This window comes from Thunnus albacares, chromosome 13 (assembly GCF_914725855.1).
Source record: "Thunnus albacares chromosome 13, fThuAlb1.1, whole genome shotgun sequence".
Taxonomy (NCBI): domain Eukaryota; kingdom Metazoa; phylum Chordata; class Actinopteri; order Scombriformes; family Scombridae; genus Thunnus; species Thunnus albacares.
The window spans coordinates 31112362-31139317 of NC_058118.1; the positions used below are offsets into that span (position 1 = coordinate 31112362).

Consider the following 26956-nt stretch of genomic DNA (forward strand, 5'->3'; position numbering starts at 1 on the left):
ACATTTACGATGTTTCTTTTTCTATATTTTCAAATAAAAATAAAAATAAATTGATCCTGTTTGCATTTGTAATAATTAGGGTCCTCGCCCTTAGACAGAGGACTACTGTAAAACTGTAGTCCTCTGCCTACAGACAAGGAACCTGTTGTTTTTTGTGTGTTTGTTTGTTTGTTTCTTTATTATTACGCCACTTCAACCCTAAATTTGACCCCCTAAACATGCTCAAAAACTCACCAAATTTGGCACACACATCAGGTCTGGTGAAAAATTTGATAAAATGTAAAAATAAACCACTAAAGTGCCAAAATGTGCTCTTTAGCGCCACCTATGTAACTAAAATGGCTGCCACGGCCCGTAGGAATGTCGTAGAGAGATCAAACCAAAACTCAATTATTCGTCTCATCAAGACCTACAAATCGTACACTGACACCCCTGACCTAAATCCAACAGGAAGTCTGCAATTAGCCTTTCAAAATAAGACTTTGCCTCAATTTTGGCCCCCGACAAATGCTATCTCCTCCGAGGGCGTTAATGGTATCGACTTCAAACTGTAATAGGTGACTTATGACACTGTGCTGAAAAAAAGTTTTGGATTTTATGAGCCCTGAAAGTTGCAGTGCTACATCACCCTTACAATGTAAAAAACAATGGGGAAGCATGAACTTTATGTCAAACAGAGGCTTCTGACGTCTAAACTATAAGTCTGACCACTTTCAAACCTGTATCAATGGATTCGCCACGAATTTTCCTACTAAAATATGATTTTTAATGTGAGATTTGGCCAAAGTCATGGGATTTATGAGGATATTTCACAAGAAGCGTACTCTAAAATCCTCCTCTCCAGCTGCTCCTGGTGATGTCACTCCCTCAGTGCTGTGAAACATTCCACAATACACACTCATTATAAAATCACAGGAGGAGCAAGAAAAGACTTTAAAACTCACACTCTAATATCTCAAAAACAATAAAAGATAGAAAAAACATGTAAATTCAAGATTTTTAGGTCAAAGTCTCGCGACTCATTTAAAGTTCAAATGAAGTTTGTATCTAAAACTATGTGGAAGCAGTAAATGTTCAAAAAGGTGTGGGTTCACTGACACTCTCCATTCAAATCAAACTTTCACCAGGTCATGTGGGTTAAAAGTCTTTACTTTTCTAAAGATAAACTTGATGAAAATTAGGAAAATAATTTGTTTTACACACAAACTCATCAAGAGTTTTCAATTTACTAATTGAATTTCAAGTGAATGGGCCCAAAACTTTCATGAGTTTGATGACAGACATGTCTCACCCTGCAGAAAATTCTCATCCTGTCAATCAATCTTTCAAAATAAAAGCACACCACACTTGTAATAAATATCCCTCAGTTTTAAAAAGCAAAATGATCTGATCCCGACGGGCCAGAGTGCGAGGTCCAGCTGGATTCAAACATCTGAGAAAAGATGTAAATTCCTGCAGCAGGTGAGTAAAAACATCAATAATAATAATAATAATAATACAGTTTGGTTGGTTCAGAGTTTAAATGAAAGCCGTGAAGTTTGTTTAAAAACTTTATTGATAAGGCAACACACATGATTTGTTAAAATGAACATCTTCACTGTAAATATCTATTGCACGATGAGAACTGTTAGTGTTGTTGTAACCTGCAGATCAGATCTTTATGTACGACTATTAGTTAGCAGCTTAAGGACAAAATGGCCTCTAACCAAACTATACAGACAACTTCAAACATTCCCCTCCAGCCTGGTCTCATCTCACACCTCATTGTATAAAAGTAAAAAGATTTAAAACACTTAAAATCATTCAGTTGAACTTCTGGTGGTCCCTGGTGGTCTATAAACCATATAACCACAATGACCACGGTTCGATTCCCGGCTGGGGGAACCTGGTCACATGTCACACCGCACCCTCTTCCTGTTTACTGTCTCGCTACGCTGACTCGTAAATAACGGCAAAAAAAAAAACAGCAAACAAAAAAAATAAATCTTTAAAATAAGTGAAATAACATGTTCTGCATCCAGACGTCATTGCTGCTCGTTTATGTTTGTTGTTGTGTTTATTTGTGTTTATTTGTGTTTATTTTGGTGAAGATTTTTAAATTTTAAACTTTTGAGAAATGAAGGAAATAGTGAAAGAAAACCTAAAAAGTTTGAATGTTTTCAATCGGAAACATGAAACGTTTGGTTTAACTGGGTTTTTACAGTTGTTGCTCATTAAAACTGAACATTCAGAAACGGTTTGGCTGCGTTCACACTACAGGCCTTAACGCTCGATGGCGTTCATGTGACATGTCGTTTCCTCCGGTGTGAACACGCTTAAGATCCTAAACTGCAGCGTGAAACTGCAAATGTTGTTTTTCAGGGGAGAAAACCTGCTGTTTTAGTCTGGAGGAAGAAACAAAACAGAGAGAAAAGAAATGTATCCGACAGTGTGAACATGGTGTACTGTCACCTCTGACTGGCTTCTTCTCCATGACAACAGCAGCTGAGGCTTATGGGTATTGTAGTTTTTAGAGCTGTCCACCAAACGGACTTAAAAAAAACAAACAATTTCTCAGAAAAGAAGTTGAAAAAAATCAAACTGGTGGTCAGAACATAAACATATATGATGGTTGAAACATCCAGGAGAGTTTCTATGTCCAGTAACACTGAGGAGGAAACATCTGAAATGAGAAAAACCAAATAAGGAAAAACACTTTGCAATTCTATAAGCGAATCTCCCAAAATGTTGAACTATTCCTTTAAAGAGTTGGTACAGACTCTGCAGCTTTAATCAGTAACACCTCACTGCACAAGAGATGGAAGAGAAAGAACAGAATCCTAAAAGTCTCTTTGGTGACATACTAACTAATAAAACCTTGTCTGGGTTACCCTGAGAACCTGGTTTGTCCTGGTTTGTCTCGGTTTGTCCTGGTTTGTCCTGGTTTGTCGGTTTGTCCTGGTTTGTCCTGGTTTGTATTGGTTTGTCCTGGTTTGTCTCGGTTTGTCCTGGTTTGTCCTGGTTTGTCCTGGTTTGTCTCGGGTGTCTCTTGTGCAGTAACTGACCTGGTTCTACAGGAGCTCAGGTGAATCAGGTTTTTGAGGATTATCTGGTTCTTGGAAACGCTGCTCGGCTCTGAGGTGGAAAATGGATTAACTGAACTTCAGCTGAGTCTTTTTTAAAGTATAAAACTATAATTTTGAGTGTGTTCGTGTTTAGAAGCAGCTCGTTTTTCAAGCTTTCAGCTCATATTTTGTGTCTCTCCGGCCTGCAGGAGGCTGTTGAGTCTCAGCTGACTGTAAATCCGCTCCGTTACAGATCAGCCTGCTAAAGCCTTTAGAGCGATAAGAGGATCAAAGACCTCAGAGCAAAGATCACTGCAGGACAAGCTCCCAGCATGCACTGCAGGGCAGGCTCCCAACCATGCATGTATAATAAGAGCTGGATAGGGCGCAGCCGCTTGGCCTTGCGTCCATTTTTCCCAGTGGCCACTTGCGGTATTGCAGCGAAAAATCCCACTGCGGCCCAACAAGGCCTGTAAAACTGTTGACAGGACGCCTCGAACTGCAAACATCAGTTATGACTCTTTCTATGATGAACTTTTGGTTTTATGTTTGTAAAACTTTCCTCGAGCCGAGAAAAGCAATTTAAAAATCCGTGACGTCATCACAATGTAAAGTCTATGGACCGAGCATGAGCACAGGAACATGTGGGCGGGGCCAGCGGGGGAAACACTACTGCGCATATTCAGTGGTCCACACAACGCGGAAGCAAACCCGGAAGCTAGAAACTTTTTGCCGTATGCGCCAGGCGAGCAGTTCCTGTAGGACTGAATGGGCGCCATTTTTTGTCCGGTATCCAGCTCTTATAATACATCCATACTCCCAGCATGCACTGCTCACACAGCTGAGATAGAAAGATGTTTTCTGACGTCGATACAAATATCTGCACAAACACATGAACAATAATGAAATGAACCAAAGTACAGAATTGTTCCAAACGGCACTGAAGTGATTGTTTGTTTAGTAGAAAAACTGAACTGTTTTCTGCTTTTCTCTGTTTTCTATCATTTTAAACTGAATCTCTTTGTGCTTCAGACATTCGAAGGCGTCACAAACATTTTATAGACTAAACGATCATTAAATTAACTAATTAAAAATGATCCTCGGAGGAATCTGTGACGTTTTAGTCGCAGCTGGAATTTAAAACAAAACTTCAATGACTCATGTTGTTTGTTATTGGTTGCAGTTTGCTCACAGTCAGAGTTTATTCCAACAGCAGGAATTAAGATCATTATATTGATTAATCTCTCGGCTGCACTTTGAACCACATGTTGGTATTAGTAAACGATCATTTGACCCGTCGTCCTTCAATACAGTTTCTTTATCGTGCTGAACTGCTCGTACTCTGTTATTATCTAATATGAAAGATTGAACAACTTATGAAATATAGATCGAACCTCTTGAAATTTCCCCTTTAAGTAGATTTAAAGTGAGACTTTGTGAGATTTTCTGAACCAAAAGTGAGAATTAAAGGTAACAAATAGAAAAGAGTCATTAAGTCTCTGAACCGATGCGTTTGCTAACGTTAGCCAGAAGCTAACGGTCACACCAGACCGAGTCAGACTGCAGCAGGAAGTTCTGACTTCAAGTTTTCAGGTTATTATCGTTTATTTTCATGTTGTTTTTGGCCCTTACTTTGACCTTGTTTTGTAAAACACTTTGAGCTGAATCTTTGCATAAAGTTATTTCTGTTTTTAAAAGTTACTCAGTCTCACTTTAAAGTATATTTGAACCAAGTGTTCAAACCAAGCGGTAACCTCTGGGGCTGTAAAATGAAGCCAATGTAGAAGTGCCAAAAACTGCAGTTCCTTGAACGACCACTAGAGGCTCCAAAAGCGAGTCAATCCCCATAGACCCCCATGTTAAAATGTCCAACTTTACAGCAGAAATAAACATGTTTACAGTCTGGTACAAACAACGGTTTTGGTCTCTGTAGCTAATTTCCTCTTTCATGACAACTGTACGGGGGGTGAATTTTTTTTATAACTCACCTGTTTAAATTTTATTAAGCCGTAAAGTTCTGCATAATGAAGGACATGGCTGCTTTGACTGACAGGTCCACCAGCCGCTAGGTGGCTTGTTTCAGCCGTTCGGCCCCGCCTCTTTGCCCATTTTTGATTGGCTGGGAGTTGGGCAGCGTCACGCACGGCTAAGATGGCGACGGCCGGAGCGGCTCACTTTGAGCTTCAAAACCGCTCTTCAGAAACCAACGAGTGACGTCACGGTAACTACGTCCATATTTTTTATACAGTCTATGATTCAAACCCAAGAATCCATGTTTTCTATGGCTGCACCTTCCCGTCAGCTGGAAATATATTTTACATGTTTTTGCTTCATTTTAAACATTTTTCCCCCAAAATTCAGCCGGACAGATTTAAAGATGGGGATCATTTGAAAAGTTTATGATACGAGCACCAGAAATGATTTGATGATGGATGATTGATTGATGTTCGACACTCAGCTCTGGACATATTTATCTCTGGAAACTGAAAGTGAGACTCAGAATGACGGCTGGAAACAGAAACATCAAAGCGTTCAGAGTTCCTCTTTCGTCCCAACGTCTGGAGACGAGGAGCGGTGGCGGCCAATCACAGTCCATCGGCTCCTGCTGCCTCGCTCTCATCAGAACATGTCAGGTGACTCTCTGTGAGGGGGGGGGCAAGTCTTTTCTTTTTGTGTGGATGGAGGGGGGCGGGGTTTATACTTGGGGGGGGGCGGGGGTTTGGGGTTCTGCTTCAGTCAGTCTTTGTCGTCCCCGCTTTGTCGGCTCTCAGTTTGCTCTTCCCTCCACAATGATGATTAACACCGGCGTCAGGTCCATTATACTCTTCAGCATTTCCATGATGTCATCATGGCCTTTGGCACCCTCGATGAACTCCTCCAGGGTCATTTCACCTGGGGGTCAAAGGTCAAAAGACGGTTGAGGGGTTATAATGGTGCCTTTCTCAGGAAACTGTGTGTAAATGAATTAATTTTCATTTCCGTACCGTTCGTCATATCGTTGGAAATGATCCACATGACACGCAATCATACAACATATAAATACGTAGAGCTGCAATGATTAGACAATTAATTGATTAATTGTAACTATTAAATTAATCGCCAACTATTTTGATAATCGATTAATCATTTGGAGTCTTTTTTTGTTAAGAACAAAAGTCTGAATTCTCTGATTCCAGCTTGTTAAATGTGAATATTTTCTGGTTTCTGTAGTTTCTATGACAGTAAACTGAATATCTTTGAGTTATCTGATGTTTTATAGATTATAAAGATCTTGATTAATTGAGAAAATAATCGTTAGTTGCAGCTCTATAAATAAGCACTTCCTGTGCAAACATTCTTCACACAGTCAGACACTATACAGAGCAAAAATGTTCTTTATTTCAAAATCTTGCATAATGAAGTGATCATTTTTATCTCTATCTGTTGTTTGTTTGAACAGGAGGAATAATTACAGCAAGAAAAAAACATGTTTAATGTTCATTTGAGCTCCTGACTGTTGCTTTAAGACACTTGTAACTTGTGAACTGGTCCTTTTAAAAGCTGCAGTTTGCTTTAAGCTAACCAGTTTGTTAAACACAGTAACGAGTCGCCGTTCGTTACCTTCTTTCTTTATATCGATCCTCTCAAATATGAGCGAGACGATCTCCTCAGGATCGATGTCTCTGTTCCGTGTGATGTCCTGGATGGCCTGCAGAGAGCGACACAACAACAACAACAGGTCAGTGATATCAGCGGCTCCGTTTCCTTTTAACTTTTAAAAGGTCAGAATCTGCGGCTCACACAGCAGCTTCGTTCATGAGTCACTCAGATTATGAGAATAATACTGATCATTTCACCCACACTAGTTTTTATTTTCCATTACACATTTACATTTAAGCTTTTCTCTGTTTTCCATTTCAGGAACTTTAACTTTTCAAATTCAAATTTTAAATATTCTGTTTCCATTAACATTTAACTACATGCTGATTATAACATCTTATCATTAAATCTTAAATCTGGGTCAATTTGTCCTCCGCCGTCGGTGCTGCTCTACATCAGCAGACCAGGGTCGCGGATGTCCCTCAGACCGGACTGACGTCGTCGGAGTCGATCGCCCCACTTCAGCAGCTTCCTGTCGGCTGATAGATTGAGCTCATTCAGCAGATTAACACTTGTCTAATTTCAGACTTAATCCAGCCCAGTTTTCTGTTGGAGCGGCAGCGGCTTCATTCTGCTGAATCAGTTCCTGCAGGTCGGCTTCACTGTCGAGATCTGAACACTGATAGTTATACTCAACTCATCAACACTGACTTTCTCCTTTAATTTAATTTAATGGTTTTACTTCTTTGAAAGGCAACTTCAGATGTGAACAATGTGCTTAATATCATAAAACTTAAAATTTCAAGAGTTTTAAACATCCATTAACTTCTTATGGAAAGACTCACATACAGAAGAAGTACTCAGATACTTCACTGCAGTAAAAGTACATAAGTATTATGAGCTTGATGTAGTTAAAGTATTGCAGTAAAAGTACATAAGTATTATGAGCTTGTTGTAGTTAAAGTATTGCAGTAAAAGTAGTGGTTTGGTCCCTCTGACTGATATATTATTATATATGACATCATTAGATTATTAATAGTGAAGCATCAGTGTTAGAGCAGCATGTTACTGTTGTAGCTGCTGGAGGTGGAGCTAGTTTACACTACTTTATATACAGTTATCTACAGTTTGAAGTACAGTATTTGAGTAAATGTACTGAGTTTGTGTGATGAGGTGATTTATTACCGAGAAGATGGTCTCCAGTTCCTCCTTGTCGATCTTTCCGTTTCCGTCCTGGTCGAACAGTTTAAAGTACCACTTTAGTTTCTGGTTGATTTCTCCTTTCAGCATCAGACTGATGGCTGCGATGTATTCCACAAAGTCGATGTAACCGTCCTGCAAGACAGAGAACAAGGACGTTAAACCCTGATGATGCTAAACTATGATTTCTATAAATGAATGTTTGGTCAGATTTGTAGTTTTATTATTTCTTTTTTTATTATAATCTTTCTGCTTGTATCAAGAAAACATTTAACATTTGATAACTTTGGCTTCTTTTGTCCAGTGAAACAAAGCAGAGTTTTACTTTCAGCTTTCAGCAGTTTCTGACGCTGAAATCTAACTGATACTAAAATTAAACACTTTCACTTTCTAATTACAGTAACTAGAGTTTATTCTGCTTGTTGACTGATCGTAATCTTAACACCTGAATATAACAACAAAATAGAAAACTGCACAAAAAACAAATATTAAGAAACAGACATGATGATGATGAAGAGTCTGAACACTGTTATTGACCCGTAATGAAACGTTTGATGTAGAAAAACCTAGAAATTACGTTCAAATTGTTTCCTAATTACGTTAATTAACACAAGCTTCACATCCTGAGTTCTGAGTTTACATTTACACGACTAAAACACTTTGATTAAAGGATCATTCTGCTGATTTTCTATCTTCGTCTACATGTTTCGATCCAAACCAACAATGAACTGATCTGCTAACAAGTATTGTGTGTGTATCTACAGTCTGATATATCTGATTAAAAACACGTCAGTGAGTCACACCGCTGCACTGAGTCATGTTCCTTCATCATGAAGAGTTTGATCACGTCAGTTTGTTTAGAAACTAGTAACAGCATCACACAGAGACTGACAACGTGAAGCTGCAGGTGTCTGAACTCAACGGCTTCAGAAAACGTGATTCAGCAGCGTTAGTTTGGTCGAATATAAACATATTTTCTAGGACGCAGAGGTTAGAAATGTGGACTTTGCTGTGAAACGGCTCGACCTAAAGATGTTTTTGGGACAGTTTTGATCCTCCAGGAATCATCAGCTTTTCTTCTACCTGCATTTCTGCTTCACTCTGTTCTTCTGTCTCTTCATACAAATACAATATTTACTTCTTACAAACAACTACACACACAGGATCTGTTTTGTCTTGTTGTCTGTACATGTTGTTAAAATTGTTATTTTGTCCATTAAAGGACCAGTTCCCAGTGTTTCCAGTGTGTTAAACCAGCAGTCAGGTGTCTGTAATCATTCCTCCTGTTCATACTGGATATTAAAACATCCTTCAAATGTGCTTTCAATGGAAGTGATGGAGGATAAAATCCACAGTGTGTCCACACAGTCATTTAAAAGTCTGTGTGAAGCTTCTATTCAGCTTCAGCAGTCTGAGTTAGTCATATCAAGTGGATATCTGACACATTTACAGTCTTTTTAGCATCAAATTCCCTCTTTGTGTTTCCCTGTTGAGCTGCAGGTGGAAGTATAGTAACAAAAAGAGGAACTTTGGCACTAAAAAGACTGTAACGTTGAAAGATATCTACTTGATTTGACTCATTTGGACGCTGAAGCTTCATATTAGCTTCAGACTGTGGATTTTGTCCTCCATCACTTCCATTGTAAGGTCATTATGAAGGGATCTTCTAATGGTCAGTATGAACAGGAGGAATGATTACAGCAAGAGAAACAGCTTTAATGTTCATTTGGGCTCCTGACTGTTGCTTTAAAACACACTTGATAAACTGTGAACTCGTCCTTTAAGAGCTGTGTTTCATCTGACCAACAGTCCAAAACCCAAAGATGTTCAGTTTAATGACAGAAAACCTGAAAATATTCAGATTACAGAAACTAAAATCTGTTTTTTTTTTTTGCTTGATTATTGACTTTAACAATTAATTGAAAAACATTCAAGTGAGATCAGAGAAAGAGGCTACTAAAGTAAAATACTAAATATATAAAATAAAAATGAATAAATCAAAAAAACAATGAAATAAAGATAAGTGAATATAAAGCATAGTTCAGGTTTGAGATGGACGATTTACTTTATATGATGACACATCAAATTGAACTTTGATCTGCTGCCGTCCTTCACTGATGAACTTCAATCCCTGAACTCTCAGAACATCCTTACTGAACTTCATCATCGTTGACTGAATCCACTTAGCTCGGCATAAACAGTCCCAGCAGATAATAGCTCTGCACGCTAACGCCATAAACCAATTAGACAGAGAGCCGATGAAGCTGCTGCAGCCTGAAGCTGCACAACCGTTTAGATCCAGTGAAGTTATTGAACAGTTATAGTCAGAAAATCACATTTCAATCATTAGATTTCAACAAGTAAACAAGTGAGTTAAAGACACTGGTGGGAAGTAACTAAATACATTTACTTAAGTACTGTATCTACGTAAAAATATTGAGGTACTTGTACTTTACTTGAGTATTTCCATGTGATGCTACTTTCTACATTTCAGAGGGAAATATTGTACTTTCTACTCCACTACATTTATTTGACAGCTTTAGTTACTTTTCAGATGAAGATTTGACACAATGGATAATATAACAAGCTTTTAAAATACAACACATTGTTAAAGATGAAACCAGTGGTTTCCAACCTTTTTGGCTTTTGACGTCTTATAAAAAGCAGTGTGTAGTCGGGGTCACATTTCACATGTCTATGAGTTGTTAACAGCTCCACCAAATAGTGATTTTTCCCTCTAAACTTCTCACATGCTTTCATTTCAATAAATGTTCAAATGATCCAATATTTCAGCAAAAATCAAAGATTAGAGAAAAAGTCCAAAAACTGAAAACAGATTTGTGTATCAGAACTTTGTTTTTTCTTCTTTCCTCTCCCATTAATCATCTCACCACCCCTCAGATTTATCTGCTGACCCTTTGGAGGGGCCCGACCCCTAGGTTGGGAACCACTGGACTAAACTAGCTAACTGTATATAAAGTAGTGTAAACTAGCTCCACCTCCAGCAGCTACAACAGTAACATGCTGCTCTAACACTGATGCTTCACTATTAATAATCTAATGATGTCATATATAATAATATATCAGTCAAAGGGACCAAACCACTACTTTTACTGCAATACTTTAACTACATCAAGCTCATAATACTTATGTACTTTTACTGCAATACTTTAACTACATCAAGCTCATAATACTTATGTACTTTTACTGCAATACTTTAACTACATCAAGCTCATAATACTTATGTACTTTTACTGCAATACTTTAACTACATCAAGCTCATAATACTTATGTACTTTTACTGCAATACTTTAACTACATCAAGCTCATAATACTTATGTACTTTTACTGCAATACTTTAACTACATCAAGCTCATAATACTTATGTACTTTTACTGCAATACTTTAACTACATCAAGCTCATAATACTTATGTACTTTTACTGCAATACTTTAACTACATCAAGCTCATAATACTTATGTACTTTTACTGCAATACTTTAACTACATCAAGCTCATAATACTTATGTACTTTTACTGCAATACTTTAACTACATCAAGCTCATAATACTTATGTACTTTTACTGCAATACTTTAACTACATCAAGCTCATAATACTTATGTACTTTTACTGCAATACTTTAACTACATCAAGCTCATAATACTTATGTACTTTTACTGCAATACTTTAACTACATCAAGCTCATAATACTTATGTACTTTTACTGCAATACTTTAACTACATCAAGCTCATAATACTTATGTACTTTTACTGCAATACTTTAACTACATCAAGCTCATAATACTTATGTACTTTTACTGCAATACTTTAACTACATCAAGCTCATAATACTTATGTACTTTTACTGTAATACTTTAACTACATCAAGCTCATAATACTTATGTACTTTTACTGCAGTAAAATATCTGAATACTTCTTTCGCCACTGATTAAAGAATCATATAAGAATCAATTCACTTTGGAAATAATAGTTTAACATAAAAAAAAATCTACTAAAGGGCTACTTACTAGCCTTTTCAGAGGTGTCAGCAGCATCTCATGGCCTTCATCAGTTAATGGAGTTATCACATGACAGATGTTTCATACTTGGGTCATGTGATGATCACTAAACCATCTCCATGACAACTGAGCAGACTCACTCCACCGATGAAGACCATGACACACAGTGGAAAGGTCAGGAAAAAAACTAAATAAGTGGATTATTTAATCAAAAAAAGTTTATAAAATCATTAAACTGATTAGTTAATGTTTGATTGTCACATTGTAGAACTTTGTAAAATTCAAACATTTAGTTTGCAATTATACAAAAACGACCAAAACCTTTAATTACAAAACTGCTGCCAATTAATCATCTGTTGACGAACTGACAGTTTAATCCACTAATTGTTTTGCTTAAATCAAATCTCACATTTAATCTGTTAATATTCATGAAAAATCAAAGTAAATATAATATTTACTTGTAGAGGCTCCACATGTTCGTATAAAAACAGAACAGCCTGTGAGCTTTTATATAGTATTATTCATTTATGTAAAATGTAGAAGAGCAGTTAGTTAGTTAATGTTTCCACCAACATGGGAACCAAAATACTGTCAAAACTTCTTACATAAAACATTAAATCACAAACAAAAAACTCAGTTTCAAGCTTTACAGATACGATACGACTTCATACGTCATTTTGAGTAATTCTGAATATTTTTCTGTCTCTGTAGTTTCTCTTGAGATGAAGCTCAGTAGAAAGGTCACAGGTCAGTTTAGTGTAGAAATGTTCAACGACGTCATCACATCTGTTGTGAAAACGCTGTGACATCCTGTTGTTATCACAGTAAATCTGTCTGCAGAACATCACAGACCCTGAAGACGTAGTTTCACCTTCACAGTTTCCACCACAGGAAGTCAAAAGTTTTCTCCAGTGGAACAGAAAAGTAAAAATACAAAATACTGTGAATTATCTTCCAGCTGTCAGCAGTGTCGACAGTTCTGCACTTATGTATCAAGTAGAACTGAAAACCTCAATACTTCAAAAGTCAAATTAAAGTTTTACTGAAGTTTAAAGGATGAGTTCACAGTTTATCAAGTGTTTTAAACCAACAGTCAGTCTTCAAATGAACATTAAAGCTGTTGTTTCTTGCTGTAATCATTCCTCCTGTTCATACTGACCATTAGAAGATCCCTTCATAATGACCTTACAATGGAAGTGATGGAGGACTTCTCCATCACCTCCAGGATTTTAGCTTCTCTAATCTGAATATTTTCAGGTTTTCTGTCATTAAACTGAACATCTTTGGGTTTTGGACTGTTGGTCAGATGAAACACAGCTCTTAAAGGACGAGTTCACAGTTTATCAAGTGTGTTTTAAACCAACAGTCAGGAGCCCAAATGAACATTAAAGCTGTTTTTCTTGCTGTAATCATTCCTCCTGTTCATACTGACCAGTAGAAGATCCCTTCATAATGACCTTACAATGGAAGTGATGGAGGACAAAATCCACAGTCTGAAGCTAATATGAAGCTTCAGCCATTCAAACGAGTCAAATCAAGTAGATATCTTTCAACGTTACAGTCTTTTTAGTGCCAAAGTTCCTCTTTTTGTTACTATACTTCCACCTGCAGCTCAACAGGGAAACACAAAGAGGGAATTTGATGCTAAAAAGACTGTAAATGTGTCAGATATCCACTTGATATGACTAACTCAGACTGATGAAGCTGAATAGAAGCTTCACACAGACTTTTAAATGACTGTGTGGACACACTGTGGATTTTATCCTCCATCACTTCCATTGAAAGCACATTTGAAGGATCTTTTAATATCCAGTATGAACAGGAGGAATGATTACAGACACCTGACTGCTGGTTTAACACACTGGGAACACTGGAAATTCGTCCTTTAACAAAGTCATGTTGTTTGTGTTGAAACTCAGAACTTAGTGGAAATACAGATGTTGTAGAAGAGCTTCCTGGTTTGCAGCCTGCAGCTCTTCACTGACACCTGAAGCAGAATCTGGTTTCTTCAGTCAACTGGTTTGTGGTTAAAGGCCAGTAGAACCAGTGAGCTGCAGGGGCCTCCACTCCCACCAACAGCACTACCAAAATGAACTTGACCTTTGACAGATGTGTATTTTTGGCATAATTATCCAAAAGGTTTTGGTCAAACCTGTTGATTATTTCCTCAATTAATTGATTAGTCATTTGGTCCATAAAATGTCAGAAAAATGGTGAAAAATGTGGATCAGACGACGTCCTCAAATGTTTTGTTTTGTCCACAACACAAAGATATTCAGTTTACTGTCACAGAGACCAAAGAAACTAGAAGATATTCACATTTAAGAAGCTGGAATCAGAGAATCTGGACTTTTATTCTTAAAAAAATCATCTTTTACTTAACATTAACAATACTTCAATGTAAAAATACTCCATTATACGTAAAAGTCTGAGCTCTTACTTGAGTACTTTTACTTGAGTAGAAGTACAGAAGTATTATCAGCAGATAAAGTATCAAAAGTACTCGTGCAGCAGAACGTATATTATGTTGTTTTTAAGTAAAATCTCTATTTAAATAGGAGCTTTCAGATGTAGAGAAGTAGAAGTAAAAGTAGGACAGAGTACAAATATTCAAGTGAAGTACAAGTATCTCAGAGCTGTACTCAAGGAGAGTACTTGAGTAAAAGTACTCAGTTACTTTTGACCTTTGCTTCCAGTCCAGTCAAACCAAAGCACGACTCCCAAAACTAGATTTTTGGAATTTAACAGAAATGAACTCGTTATATTGAGACAGCGTTTGTTTCAGGACATTTACTGAGTGCGTGTGCGTCTCACCCCGTCCATGTCGAAGGTGAAGAACACCTGATCCACGTAGCTGTTGGCGTCCTCGCTCATGCCCTTCAGGCCCAGGATGGCCTTCAGCTCGAACAGCGTGATGAGGCCCGACGGAGACTCTCGCATGAACTTGTTGTACCAGTGATGCATGTCCTCCGCCAGGATGTCGTCCAGGTTCGAGCCGTGGTTCCCCATCGGAGCGGTTCCACGCAGTTAAATGACAACAAGACCTCGAGCAGATGAAGGAGGAGAGGAGGAAGACTGAGAGGAAGAAGGGACGAAAGCGGCAAAAGACCGACGAGCGATGCAGGCCTCTTGATCCTCAATGAATGAAAGTAGAAGAAGACGACAGAGGTCCTGTTTCTGGACCCCTTTAAGGGAACAGAAGAAGAAAAACAACAAAAATGTGAAAGCAGGAGCCTAATAAAGGAGTTTACAGCCCTGATCTCTGACCCTTTATGTGGTCAAGGGAAGAAAAATGACAAAGCTTGCAGCAGGAGCTTCGAAAAGGGGTGTAGAGTCCTTTTATCGGATCCTTCACTACAGTAGAAGATGAAATACGGTGCCAACAGGAGCTTGACGAAGAGGTTTAGAGTCCTTTTCTGGGACCCTTAATGGGGACAGAGGAACAAAAATTACAAAAAGTCTTCAGTAAGAGCTTGACAAAGGAGATTACTGTCCTTATTTGGGACCCTTCAAGGTGACAGAAGAAGAAAAATGACAAAAATGTGACAGAAGGAGCTTTATAAAGCGTTTTACAGTCCTTTTCTTGGATCCTTTATGGCGACAGAAGAAGAAAAATGAGAACAAGTTTACAGCAGGAGCTTCGTAAAGGTTTTACAATCCTTTTCTTGGAACCTTTTTGGGGTCCAATTGAAGAAAAATGATTAATTTTAGAAATCCGTTGCATGAAAGCCAGCAGGCTTCAGCAGGAGGGTCGAGCCGGCCGACATCCAGGCTGCAGTGACTCTGCAGGCAGAGAGCAAACCTCAGGACTCTCTAACCCTCTTAGGTCCTGAAGGAAGAATCAAGGATGCACCTAAAATAACTCCCTAATGAGATCAGGTCGACCTGCCGCAGGGCTGTGCTGCCAGAGGCCAAGCCAAGAGGCTTTACCTGCTGAGTTAAGGTGAGGGTTGGGTGCTGGCCCTGGAAACAGGATGGTTATATAACACAGTCTCCTGGGTGTCCTGGTTCAGACAAGGAGGTTCCTCAATGCGACGCCTACACGGGTTGTTTTCCCAGAGTTGCTCAGGTCATCTGTGGTTGATGAAAGGTGACTCATCATCTGATGTTCAGTTTCATTAATATTTAACTTTTAGCTAAAGTATCAACAGGTTCAAGGCAGCCAATGGAAATTCTGGGTCAGAGGTGTTTGTGGCAGCGTGAGACCACGTCCTCAATAGGCAATTGTGTCTTTTTCTCTTTGTTTTGGCCTCCGTTCAGACTAAAACAGCCTTTTTCTCCCCCAAAAGCTTTTCTACAACGTCCTCCAGAGTAAATGTGAAATGCCGGCTTGGCGTTGTAGTGTGTACGTAGCTTCGTGGAAACTCTGTCATAGCAGTGATGTAATGGCGTCGTCCATTCTGACATCCGGTTGGTGGGTGAACTGGAGGCTTGACCAGTGGCCGGAGGGAATCCAGGACCGGTCTTTCAGAAGCCTTCATGATGTGTGTGAGGTTAATGCTACCGGCCTGTAGTCGCTTCTCCAGGCGTAAGCTGAGGTTAAAGAGGTGCCAGAGTCTGACACACAGCCGAGGGGTTAACAGGCTCTGGAGTCTACTCGGCACCTCCTCACCTGGTCAGCAGAGATGTTCGGAGGGTCGGAGGTGTCCTCGTCGCTGGGTGCATATCGAATCTACTGAAGGAACAGTTCAGCTCTGTCTGACTGCAGGGCTCCTCCATGTCCCTGGACCTCAGTGCCCTCTTCTTCTCCCTCAGGAGTGCTTTGATGATGGCTCCAAATAACTTTATTTGTACAGCAGCTTTCATACAACAACAAAAAAAGACCTAAAATGAACATAAAAACATGTAAATGTACAGAAGATGGAAAATAAACCCACTTGATAATAATAATAATATAAAATGAAACTAGAATACATAGAATGTGTAACATTAGGTAGAATACAGACGACATACAGTTATCAACAAGAGGTCAAAGGTCACAGAAACATTCTCAGCAAATAAAAGACAAAACGAGCATTCACATCTAAAAAAATTACAGACGACTTTGTATCTTTTTCTCTTACGATGGAGCTACGCTAGCAGTTTCCCTCTGTTTCCAGTGTTTGTGCTAAGCTAAGCTAAACATTTTTCATCTACTGTTCCATGTGTTCAGAGAGAAAAAGGTTTTCCAGGGATCTGCAGTGTTGAAAAGTCTTAAATTTCCAGTCTAAAGGTGTTGAACGATGTCTCTTCAGAGCTGCAACAAATAAGTGATTAATCGATTAATTGATCGACAGAAAATTAATCAGTTTTTTTTAGCAAAAAGGCCAAAAATTTGCAGCTTTTCTGTGTCGTACATGACAGTAAAGTTAATATTATTGCTGATCAAACAAAACAAGACCTGAGCTGTAAGAAGTTATAACAGGCATTTTCACTATTTTCTAACATTTTATAGACAAAACAAATCATCTGGAAGTTAATTAATAATGAAAATAATCTTAAGTCATAGATCTAAACATAATCAATGTGAAATATATTAAATATTGCATCATGCAGGATAAGAGAGAAAAAGTATGACAGATTTAAAAATGGCACTTAAGTTTCGCTCTGATTGGTGAAGATGATGCTCCCTCCATGAGATGATGAAGATGAATCTGATTTTCTTCTTAACTTGTGGGTTTTTGTGAAGTTTATACTTGCAGCTTTTTGTCATGCAAAGGCTTTAAATCATCACCGTCAAAACTGTGGAAAGAAAACTGGAACCTGACTAATTCAGCCAAACCCCCGAAGAGCCAAACTGATCATCAGCAGCAGCTTTACTGAGAAACTATATGCGTGTTAATCAGAGCAGCAGCTCGTCCTGCCAGCAGGTCCAATCAGAGCTGCTCAGCTTTTATTAGACTTTAATGATGCAGAATGAAGGAGAGTCTGAGTCCGGTGTGATAATGCTGTTTGTCCATTTCTACCACCGAGATCTTACAATCTAAATATTAGTTTCAGTCAGAACTGAAATAATTTCTGCTTCAGTCCGTCCAGCCGTCTTCACTGAGAGGTTTTTCAAATCAAAACAACTTTATTGTCCACCTGCTTTGCACAAAAGCAGAAACTCATCTTCAGCTTGCATGACTAGATATCACATCATGCATCACAAAAAGTAAAAACATTTAAATACACAATAATAGATGCAACTTTGTGAAAAATTTAAATACTTTAAAGCTGCAGACTGTTGTCTCCCCTTCTGGCAGTGAGAGTAATTACAAAAACGCCGTAGCCGACTCCGTTACGGCTGTAAAATGATGGATAAATTGTTTTGAGTGTCACACAACCCCCAACGAAATGACTCATAATTTGATCCATTCGGTCCGATAACATCTGGAAGGTCTAGAAGAGCCGCACTATTAAATGACCTTTTCCCCCTTCAAATTAGCAGAGAGCTAACCGGATGTTAGCCGGATATGTCAAACCCGACACCAGATTAAAAACTCTGGTATACTGTGAAATACAGAGAGATTTATCTGGCTCGTTTAGCTTGAATGTAACGGACGTTCATTTATATGTACAAGTTTTTGTTGGACACGCTACTGAAATATCTCAAAATAATCGTTTAAACAACTTTTTAAGCAAAAAGTTCAGCTTCCCATGTGTGAATATTTGAGTAATTACCCAAAAACGAGCTACAGTTAGTTCAGATCATCTAGTGGCCGTAATAACTGTGAACCTTTCCGTAAACCCAACCAGACCTGAACCACAGCGTCATTAAACATCATTATTGTTTAACAGTGATGTGTTTAAAGGTTTTATAAAACACAGACAGATGAAAACGCTGCTACGTGTCGTTCTGGAGTCAGTTCGGAGTGTTTTCTGGTTCTCGTCTGTGATAATTAACCGATTATCTTCAGGTTAGTTCAGACGTTCATGTTCTCCAGAGGATGAATCCTTCTCCTCTAGCGCCACCATGAGCTTGACTTTTGTGTTTTTAATGAAATGTTTTGACTACTCTTGGATGGATTTATTGTCATAAAATCTGCTCCACACGTTCATGTTCCTCTCAGGGTGAATTGCAGTAACTTTGATCCTCTGACGTTTCCTCTAGCATCAGCAGAAGGTCAATAATACTTTTTATTTTATTTTATGATCAAAATATGCAAAACTCATGACATAAACATCAGTTCATAAGAGGAATCAGCTGCACTGAAACTCAGCCGACTCACCGATACATAAAGTTCAGGTGACGTTAGCCTGCTGGAGAAGCTAACGTTAATGTTAGCCCTATAAATGCACATGAATGGAACTTAATCAGTGTTTGATTTAAATGACTTGTGTGTTTAAACGTTATTTTCTAACTCCTTCCTGCTCAGGATATAAAACACAACGGTGCCACACAAACACAAAATCACCAAATACAACCTAATCAGCTAATCTTCAACAGAACGTTAGCTTACTGTTTAACGTTAGCATTACTGTATTTTTCCTGCAGCTTGCTAATATTAGCTGCACACGTCTTTATAAAAGGCTGAAAGTACATTTCTGTCTGCTCAGTAACACCTGAACATTTCACTCTGTGGCTTTCTTTGCTTTTTATTTCACATTTTATTAGAAGATGCTGCTTTCGTGCAGCAGTGAGACTGGATGTGAGTCTATCAGAGGATCAAACAGATTATCCAGAATAAGATTTAAACTCAGCAGCCAGGTTTCCTCGTGTCTTTTCCAGGTACGAGTCTTCAGTAGATTAAAGAGCGAGTGAGTCGTGTGGAGACGTGCCAGCTGTGAGAAATCCTCCAGTCACCTCTGAGCTGTAAGTAGTGTCCCCACTAACTCCGCCATCACTTGTCCTCTGATGTCCTTTAATATGTGGAGCAGCTGGCTATAAAGTCTCTATCATTTCTCTTAGAAAGAGGCATTTTGGTGTCGGGTGCACTGTGGTAAATCAGAGCGCTGACAGTCACAGCTGAAGTGTTTCAAACATCCAAACAACAACTGAAATTAGATCAGATGTTCTATCAATCATCTATTTACAGTGATGGAAAGTAACTAAGTAGATTTACTCAACTTCTGTACTTAAGTACAGTTTTCAGGTACTTGACATTTATTATTGTACTATTTACAGATTAAGATTATTAATACAAAATATATCAATAAATATTCATTATTATATATTAAAAGATGTGGTTGATGATTTTATGTGTTTTTCTTATTGTCTCTTGTGCAGAACCAAATGAACAGTGATGGAAGAAATACTGCAGTAAAAGTACTAATACAGCAAAATACTCCATTACAAGTAAAAATCCTGCATGAAAAATCCTACTGCAGTAAAAGTACATAAGTATTATGAGCTTGATGTAGTTAAAGTATTGCAGTAAAAGTACATAAGTATTATGAGCTTGATGTAGTTAAAGTATTGCAGTAAAAGTACATAAGTATTATGAGCTTGATGTAGTTAAAGTATTGCAGTAAAAGTACATAAGTATTATGAGCTTGATGTAGTTAAAGTATTGCAGTAAAAGTACATAAGTATTATGAGCTTGATGTAGTTAAAGTATTGCAGTAAAAGTACATAAGTATTATGAGCTTGATGTAGTTAAAGTATTGCAGTAAAAGTACATAAGTATTATGAGCTTGATGTAGTTAAAGTATTGCAGTAAAAGTACATAAGTATTATGAGCTTGATGTAGTTAAAGTATTGCAGTAAAAGTACATAAGTATTATGAGCTTGATGTAGTTAAAGTATTGCAGTAAAAGTAGTGGTTTGGTCCCTCTGACTGATATATTATTATATATGACATCATTAGATTATTAATAGTGAAGCATCAGTGTTAGAGCAGCATGTTACTGTTGTAGCTGCTGGAGGTGGAGCTAGTTTACACTACTTTATATACAGTTAGCTAGTTTAGTCCAGTGGTTCCCAACCTAGGGGTCGGGCCCCTCCAAAGGGTCAGCAGATAAATCTGAGGGGTGGTGAGATGATTAATGGGAGAGGAAAGAAGAAAAAACAAAGTTCTGATACACAAATCTGTTTTCAGTTTTCCGACTTTTTCTCTAATCTTTGATTTTTGCTGAAATATTGGATCATTTGAACATTTATTGAAATGAAAGCATGTGAGAAGTTTAGAGGGAAAAATCACTATTTGGTGGAGCTGTTAACAACTCATAGACATGTGAAATGTGACCCCGACTACACACTGCTTTTTGTAAGACGTCAAAAGACAAAAAGGTTGGAAACCACTGGTTTCATCTTTAACAATGTGTTGTATTTTAAAAGCTTGTTATATTATCCATTGTGTCAAATCTTCATCTGAAAAGTAACTAAAGCTGTCAAATAAATGTAGTGGAGTAGAAAGTACAATATTTCCCTCTGAAATGTAGAAAGTAGCATCACATGGAAATACTCAAGTAAAGTACAAGTACCTCAAACTGTACTTGAGTAAATGTATTTAGTTACTTTCCACCACTGTCTCATCTTGAACTACAGAGTTACAGAAGCCAGACAGGAAGTGATGTCAGGACTCAGAGATGATGTCTAACTGCTCTCTTCCTGGTAGAAATACAGAGTGAAAACTAAAGACGACACACAGGACAGTACAACGTAGTAAAAATATGCATTTTAATTTCAGTGTCAAACATTTTCTCGCTGTTGAGGACAAAACGACGTCTCCAGTTTTTAACATTTTTCTTCAGGACAGACTTTGTAGTTTCTTTACTTCCTGTGCCTGTTTACAGTTTAAAGCCTCCCAAAAAGAAACTGATGGTTTTATTTTATTAACTTGTATATTTTTTTTAATGGAACATTAAATTAAGGCTTCAGGTTTTTAACTGCAACAAGCATCAGTGCTTTAAATAAACATACAGACATCATCGTCACAAACCGGCTTCACATCAGACAGAAAACACTGTAATGGAAAAAATAAAATCACATCGTATTCATACAAAAAAAGGAAATCCAGCGCTGCAGTGTAAAAAGGCTTTTGAGTGAAGGATCAATAAAAACAAATTCACATCAATCATTTTTTCTTCTCAGCGGAGCCACAAGCTGAAATAAAGCTGCGTCTTCGGTTAAATTCGTTCTTTACAAAAGTCGCAGTTCTTCCGTTCATCTCGACCACGTTAAGAGATGAAACGAACCGTGATGAAGAGCAGCTGATCACAGTTTCATGTCCAGGCTCATCAGGCCTGGTCCCGCCTCGCCGCCGCCGCCGCCGCAGGGTCTCCCTCCCAGCACCACAGAGGGGGCTCCTCACGGCTCCAAGTAGGGTCTATCTGCAGGACACGCCCACTTTACTACATGACACACCCACTTGGTTTAGGCATGAGCAGTGAGATGGTCGGGGGTCAAGGGGTCAAGGGGGTGTGTCGTGTAGTAAAGTGGGCGTGTCCTGTAGGTCTGCTAGATTGTAGATTGATCCACGACTCCGGTGCTCTGAGTCGACCGGACGGCCGACGACTCATCAGGTCGAACTCTGACACGTCGTCTCCTGTTTGACAAACAGACACCAGAGTTCAAATATTATCCTGCATGAAAACTCACATTTCCCCTTAAAAATGTCCCTTCAGCCGCCGTGTTTAAGTTGATATGTTGAACATGTTAGTAAAACGTTGCTTATTTCCACATCCAGCAGTTACGGAGCAACATTATCGTCACATTGATAATGTCAATAATTACTTGTGGCGTTCCTCAGGGTTCTGTTCTTGATCCTTTATAGTTTTAATCTGGTTCAAGCAACTTGACATGATGTTTTTTGTTCACTTGTTTTCAGCAGAATAGTCTGTAAAAAGTATTTTTGTCATACTATCAGCTTATAAATTAGTTGTTGCTAACTTGTTAGCAATCAGTTGCTTATTTCCACATCTAGCAGTGACGGAGCAACATTATCATTCATGTGGAGTCGTGTTTCTGTCCACCTGGTGAATGTGAGTCCAATATTCACTCTCTTTTAGCTTCTGTTTTTACTCTCTACCAACTCCTGAGGGAAATATCTGGCTCTTTAACTGCTAAATGCTCCACTATGTTCACCAGCTAGTCTACAGCTAACTGTGAGCAGGTAGTGTTCAGCAGCTTTTTACAGCTTTTTCTCTCTGAAAACGACGCTATGAGACGCTGAGAGTGAACCAGAACAGTAAAGTTGCAGCCGGACAGATAAACAATGAGCTGAAACTCACTATAAAGCTCTGTAAAGCCGAGAGGAGCTGCAGAGTCTCTGTAGGTTCATCACTACGAGCCACAACCAACACATTACAGTTATATAAAATATAGATTATAGCTGCTTCCGCACTTTCTGACAGTATCTCATGTATATTGTGTATCATGTATGTTTCCTGTTGTTCCAGCTTTTCATTGAAGTTCTATGATGAAGTTCAAGAAATATTCAAACTAAAACCCAACTGATAGTGGATTTTTAAGCTGATACTATTGATATTTGGGAGTTCAGTCTATGATAATAATAATAATAATAATAATAATGATAAAACAATCTCGACACAGATCTGTGTAGATTTGTTTTTTAAAATTGTGACCCAGACACATACTGATCGTGGTGTTTTACAGTGTAAATTTCAGCTCCGGTAGACAAACTAAATAACGGCGACACTGTTTCTAAACGAGCTCAGAGGCGACTCGTACTGACATTTCCTCTTTCTTATCACACGTTATAAACACTCCAGTTCAAACCCAACTGCCATTGTTTTACAGCTGCATCCTTCCATCAAATGTTGTTTTTTTTTTTACATGTCACATTTCACAGAAGTCAATATTATGCATCTTTCTGCTCCCTCTATACACAGCACTTTATAAAGCCTTTTATCTTTGCTATTATTATTATTATTATTGTTATTATCATAATCAAAGTGTTTCTAATGTATCTAATAGGCACAAAAACCCAAGTACCACCAACCCCTAGTTGCACCTTTCTAGTTAATGGACCAAATATGGCGTCACCCATGTCCCTTCTTGGACGACAATTGGCCTGAAGTCACATGACCACATATCCAACCCGTCTTTGCAGACGCCCCATTGGCTGATATGTGTCTGTATATGATTGGTTCATACCCAACTTCCTTTATTTAAATGTTGTTTGTAATGTGTTTGATGATGACCCTGATGAAGGCTACAAGTTCTCATCTCACAAAAAGTCAACCTGACATATTTAGTATCTCTGGAAACGTTGAGGTTTTTATTAGTTATTGTTAGTATTCATTATTATAGAGATGCAACCTTAGTTGATTCATCAATGAAACTGAAATGGTTTCTAGATGTTAGAACTGATACCAGTGTGGATGTAACACTGACCAGTGGCTGTTCTACACACACACAGACCACCTCAGCCTGCTCACAACACCAGCTGTCGTTGTATCACTATTTCAGGACTGTCATATCAGGAATACCAGACTGTCAGATAGCGACGGACGTGTGTGTGTGTGTGTGTGTGTAATAGGTGGAGGGAGACTGGAAATACTCCTGGTCGACTCTTTACCAGACTGTCTGTGGAGGAGACCCTCAGATCTCTGACTCTTAACATCTGCACATTCAGATACGTTCAACCTCAGCTTGTGTCCTGAAATCATTCAGACGACACTAAAGCACAAAGACATCAGAAGAAACTTCGGACGACAGAACTAAAACTGTCCAAAAAAAACCACGTCAAACGGAAGTTAGCGTCGCGTTTTTATCCTCAGAAATGATTCATCGTTGTTCATCTCAGACGCCCTCAGAGATGAGCTAAACAGATTATATGAAGTCAAATACAAACATTGCTGAAGTTATAAAAAGGAGGAAACACCGTCTCTAGAGGTAAAAAGAGACGTCTGTGTCTCTACGTTTACATCATCAGTCTTTAAGCATCTCACATCTCAAAATCCACATGTGATTAACAACCAGAACGTCAACAAACTGGTGATTAATTCTTTGTTTGCTTTGCACGACACGACTCGAAAAATATAAGATATTTTAACATTTCCAAGTGTTAAAGGTTCAAAGTTAATGATGCAGAAAGCACAGATCACTTCCTGCTGTTCTAACGAGCTTCAACTTAACAAAACGCTCGACAGGAAAATTCATCTGCAACTATTTTCATAATCGATTGTTTTGAGTCATTTTTAATGAAAAAAAAAAAGTCCAAATTCTCTGATTGCAGCTTCTTACATGTGAATATTTTCTGGTTTCTTGAGTCTCTTTGACATGAAACTGAATATCTGTATAACAATCAATTAATCAATAAGGAAAGTAATCGTAATAATATCCAGTAAGTATAAATAAAGGTCATATTTAGAAATGGCTCAAAGTTTTCCAGCGTAGATAATTAAACGTTTATGGAAAATATTCTTGCGTACTTTTTGTAAATGTCTATGTATCAGCTATAAAGAACCTGATCTTTTGTATCAATAAAGTAGATTATTAATAAAAACCTTTGTTACGCTGCGGCTCAGCGAAGCAGCGTTTAGGAACTAAAACGACGTCTGTAGAGCCGCGAGACGGAGAGCAGATGAACTCGTCAGCGCTTCCTTCACCACCGTACGGATCCTGCAGGGTTTACTAAACACAGTCGCACAACAACAACCGGTGGATTAGTGAGTGAAGTTGACCTCCGAACACGTTTCAGACGCAGAGATTTTCTCGTGCGATTAATTGAATTTGCTTCTACTTTGCTGTTTGTTTGTTTGCCAAACAGAAGGAGGGACTCTGAGCCGCAGGAAGGCTTTTAATCTGAAAAACCTGCATTGAGTTTCATTCGTCACACGTTCGAAAAAACGGCAAAGTGGAAGCGACTCGAGAAAACGATGACAGAGAGCAGTGATGGTCAGAGAGGAGACGATTCTGACTGTAATATGATCAAATATAAAACAAGCTTCTCTCTGCAGATGAATAAACTCACAATCTGATCATTGATGGTAGAAATGTTGTTGTTTTTAATATGAAACGACTCACCTCGCTCTTCTCTTCTTTGCTGTCTACACTCATCGGCTCTTCTTCTTCTTTCCCTCCTGAGCTTTTCTCCTGATTTTCCTCCTCTGTCTTCATCTTCTCTCCATCATCCTCCTCCTCCTTCTTCTTCTCCTCCTTCATCTCTTCTTCTCCTCCGAGCTCGACGTCGTTCTTCACTTGATCTTCTTTGGGGGATTCATCTTCATCTTCAGGACGCTCTGTTTTGTCCTCCTCTCCTTCTCCTCCTCCTCCTCCTTCTTCTTCTGCTGTTTTGCCGTCCGGTTCGCTCGGGGAGGTCAGGGGCGTGTCTCCTCCATCGTTGGCCACGCCCACCTCGTCTCCGCTGCTGGACTTCCTGTGGCGGCGGGATGGAGGTCGTCGGCGGATGGAGTGGCGAGCTCTGCCCTGAATAAGATAGTTATGAGTTTATTATCATGGAAAACTGGAAAACTTAAAGACTTAAACAATTAATCAGTTATCAAAATAGTCGCCAATTAATTTCATGTCAATCGATTAATCAACGAGTTCCACCAAGTATAGATGAGATCAGTAGGAGGTTAATCTGAGACAGTCATAGAAGAAGAATTTAGATCCTTTAATGAAGTAAAAATACCAGAACAGACATTTAAAAATACTCCGTTACAAGTAAAAGTACATAAGTATTATGAGCTTGATGGAGTATAAACTTTTTTTGATTAAATAATCCACTTATTTAGTTTTTTCCTGACCTTTCCACTGAGTGTCATGGTCTTCATTGGTGGAGTGAGTCTGCTCAGTTGTCATGGAGATGGTTTAGTGATCATCACATGACCCAAGTATGAAACGTCTGTCATGTGATAACTCCATTAACTGATGAAGGCCATGAGATGCTGCTGACACCTCTGAAAAGGCTAGTAAGTAGCCCTTTAGTAGATTTTTTTTATGTTAAACTATTATTTATTTAAGTGAATTGATTGTTATATGATTCTTTAATCAGTGGCGAAAGAAGTATTCAGATATTTTACTGCAGTAAAAGTACATAAGTATTATGAGCTTGATGTAGTTAAAGTATTGCAGTAAAAGTACATAAGTATTATGAGCTTGATGTAGTTAAAGTATTGCAGTAAAAGTAGTGGTTTGGTCCCTCTGACTGATATATTATTATATATGACATCATTAGATTATTAATAGTGAAGCATCAGTGTTAGAGCAGCATGTTACTGTTGTAGCTGCTGGAGGTGGAG

General features: G+C 38.4%; 3 protein-coding genes across 8 annotated transcripts in view; 1 reads left to right on the plus strand and 2 right to left on the minus strand.

The window, feature by feature from the left end:
• alg8 (ALG8 alpha-1,3-glucosyltransferase) overlaps nucleotides 1-26956 on the plus strand; it is a 39577-nt gene that overhangs the window by 11789 nt on the left and 832 nt on the right. Inside the window, exon 14 of one of the 2 annotated variants that reach the window (XR_006406896.1) lies at nucleotides 19533-19616. The gene's annotated coding sequence lies outside the window, so the exon portion shown is untranslated. Of the gene's footprint in view, nucleotides 1-19532; nucleotides 19661-26956 lie in introns of those variants that run through there. The other variant, XM_044371426.1, reaches the window with a different exon arrangement.
• guca1d (guanylate cyclase activator 1d) lies at nucleotides 5763-16656 on the minus strand. Of its 2 annotated transcripts, XM_044371432.1 has the most exons (4): nucleotides 14657-16656; nucleotides 7809-7958; nucleotides 6645-6732; nucleotides 5763-5936 (listed from the first exon to the last, which is right to left on the minus strand). In XM_044371432.1, the coding sequence occupies exons 1-4, from the start codon at nucleotides 14849-14851 to the stop codon at nucleotides 5812-5814; spliced, it is 558 nt and encodes a 185-aa protein (XP_044227367.1). In that variant the 5' UTR covers nucleotides 14852-16656; the 3' UTR covers nucleotides 5763-5811. The 2 variants fall into 2 exon arrangements, with proteins under 2 accessions (XP_044227367.1, XP_044227366.1); XM_044371431.1 differs by lacking the exon at nucleotides 5763-5936 and having other exon boundaries at nucleotides 6393-6732.
• Nucleotides 21409-26956, minus strand: part of dub (duboraya) — a 14818-nt gene continuing 9270 nt past the window's right edge. For 2 of the 4 annotated variants that reach the window (XM_044371430.1, XM_044371427.1), the window contains exons 6-7: nucleotides 25737-26138; nucleotides 21409-22290 (exon numbers count right to left, since the gene is read on the minus strand). In XM_044371430.1, the coding sequence (XP_044227365.1) occupies nucleotides 22264-22290; nucleotides 25737-26138 (429 nt within the window). In that variant the 3' untranslated portion in view covers nucleotides 21409-22263. The remainder of the gene's footprint in view (nucleotides 22291-25736; nucleotides 26139-26956) is intronic. The other 2 variants (XM_044371429.1, XM_044371428.1) reach the window with 2 other exon arrangements.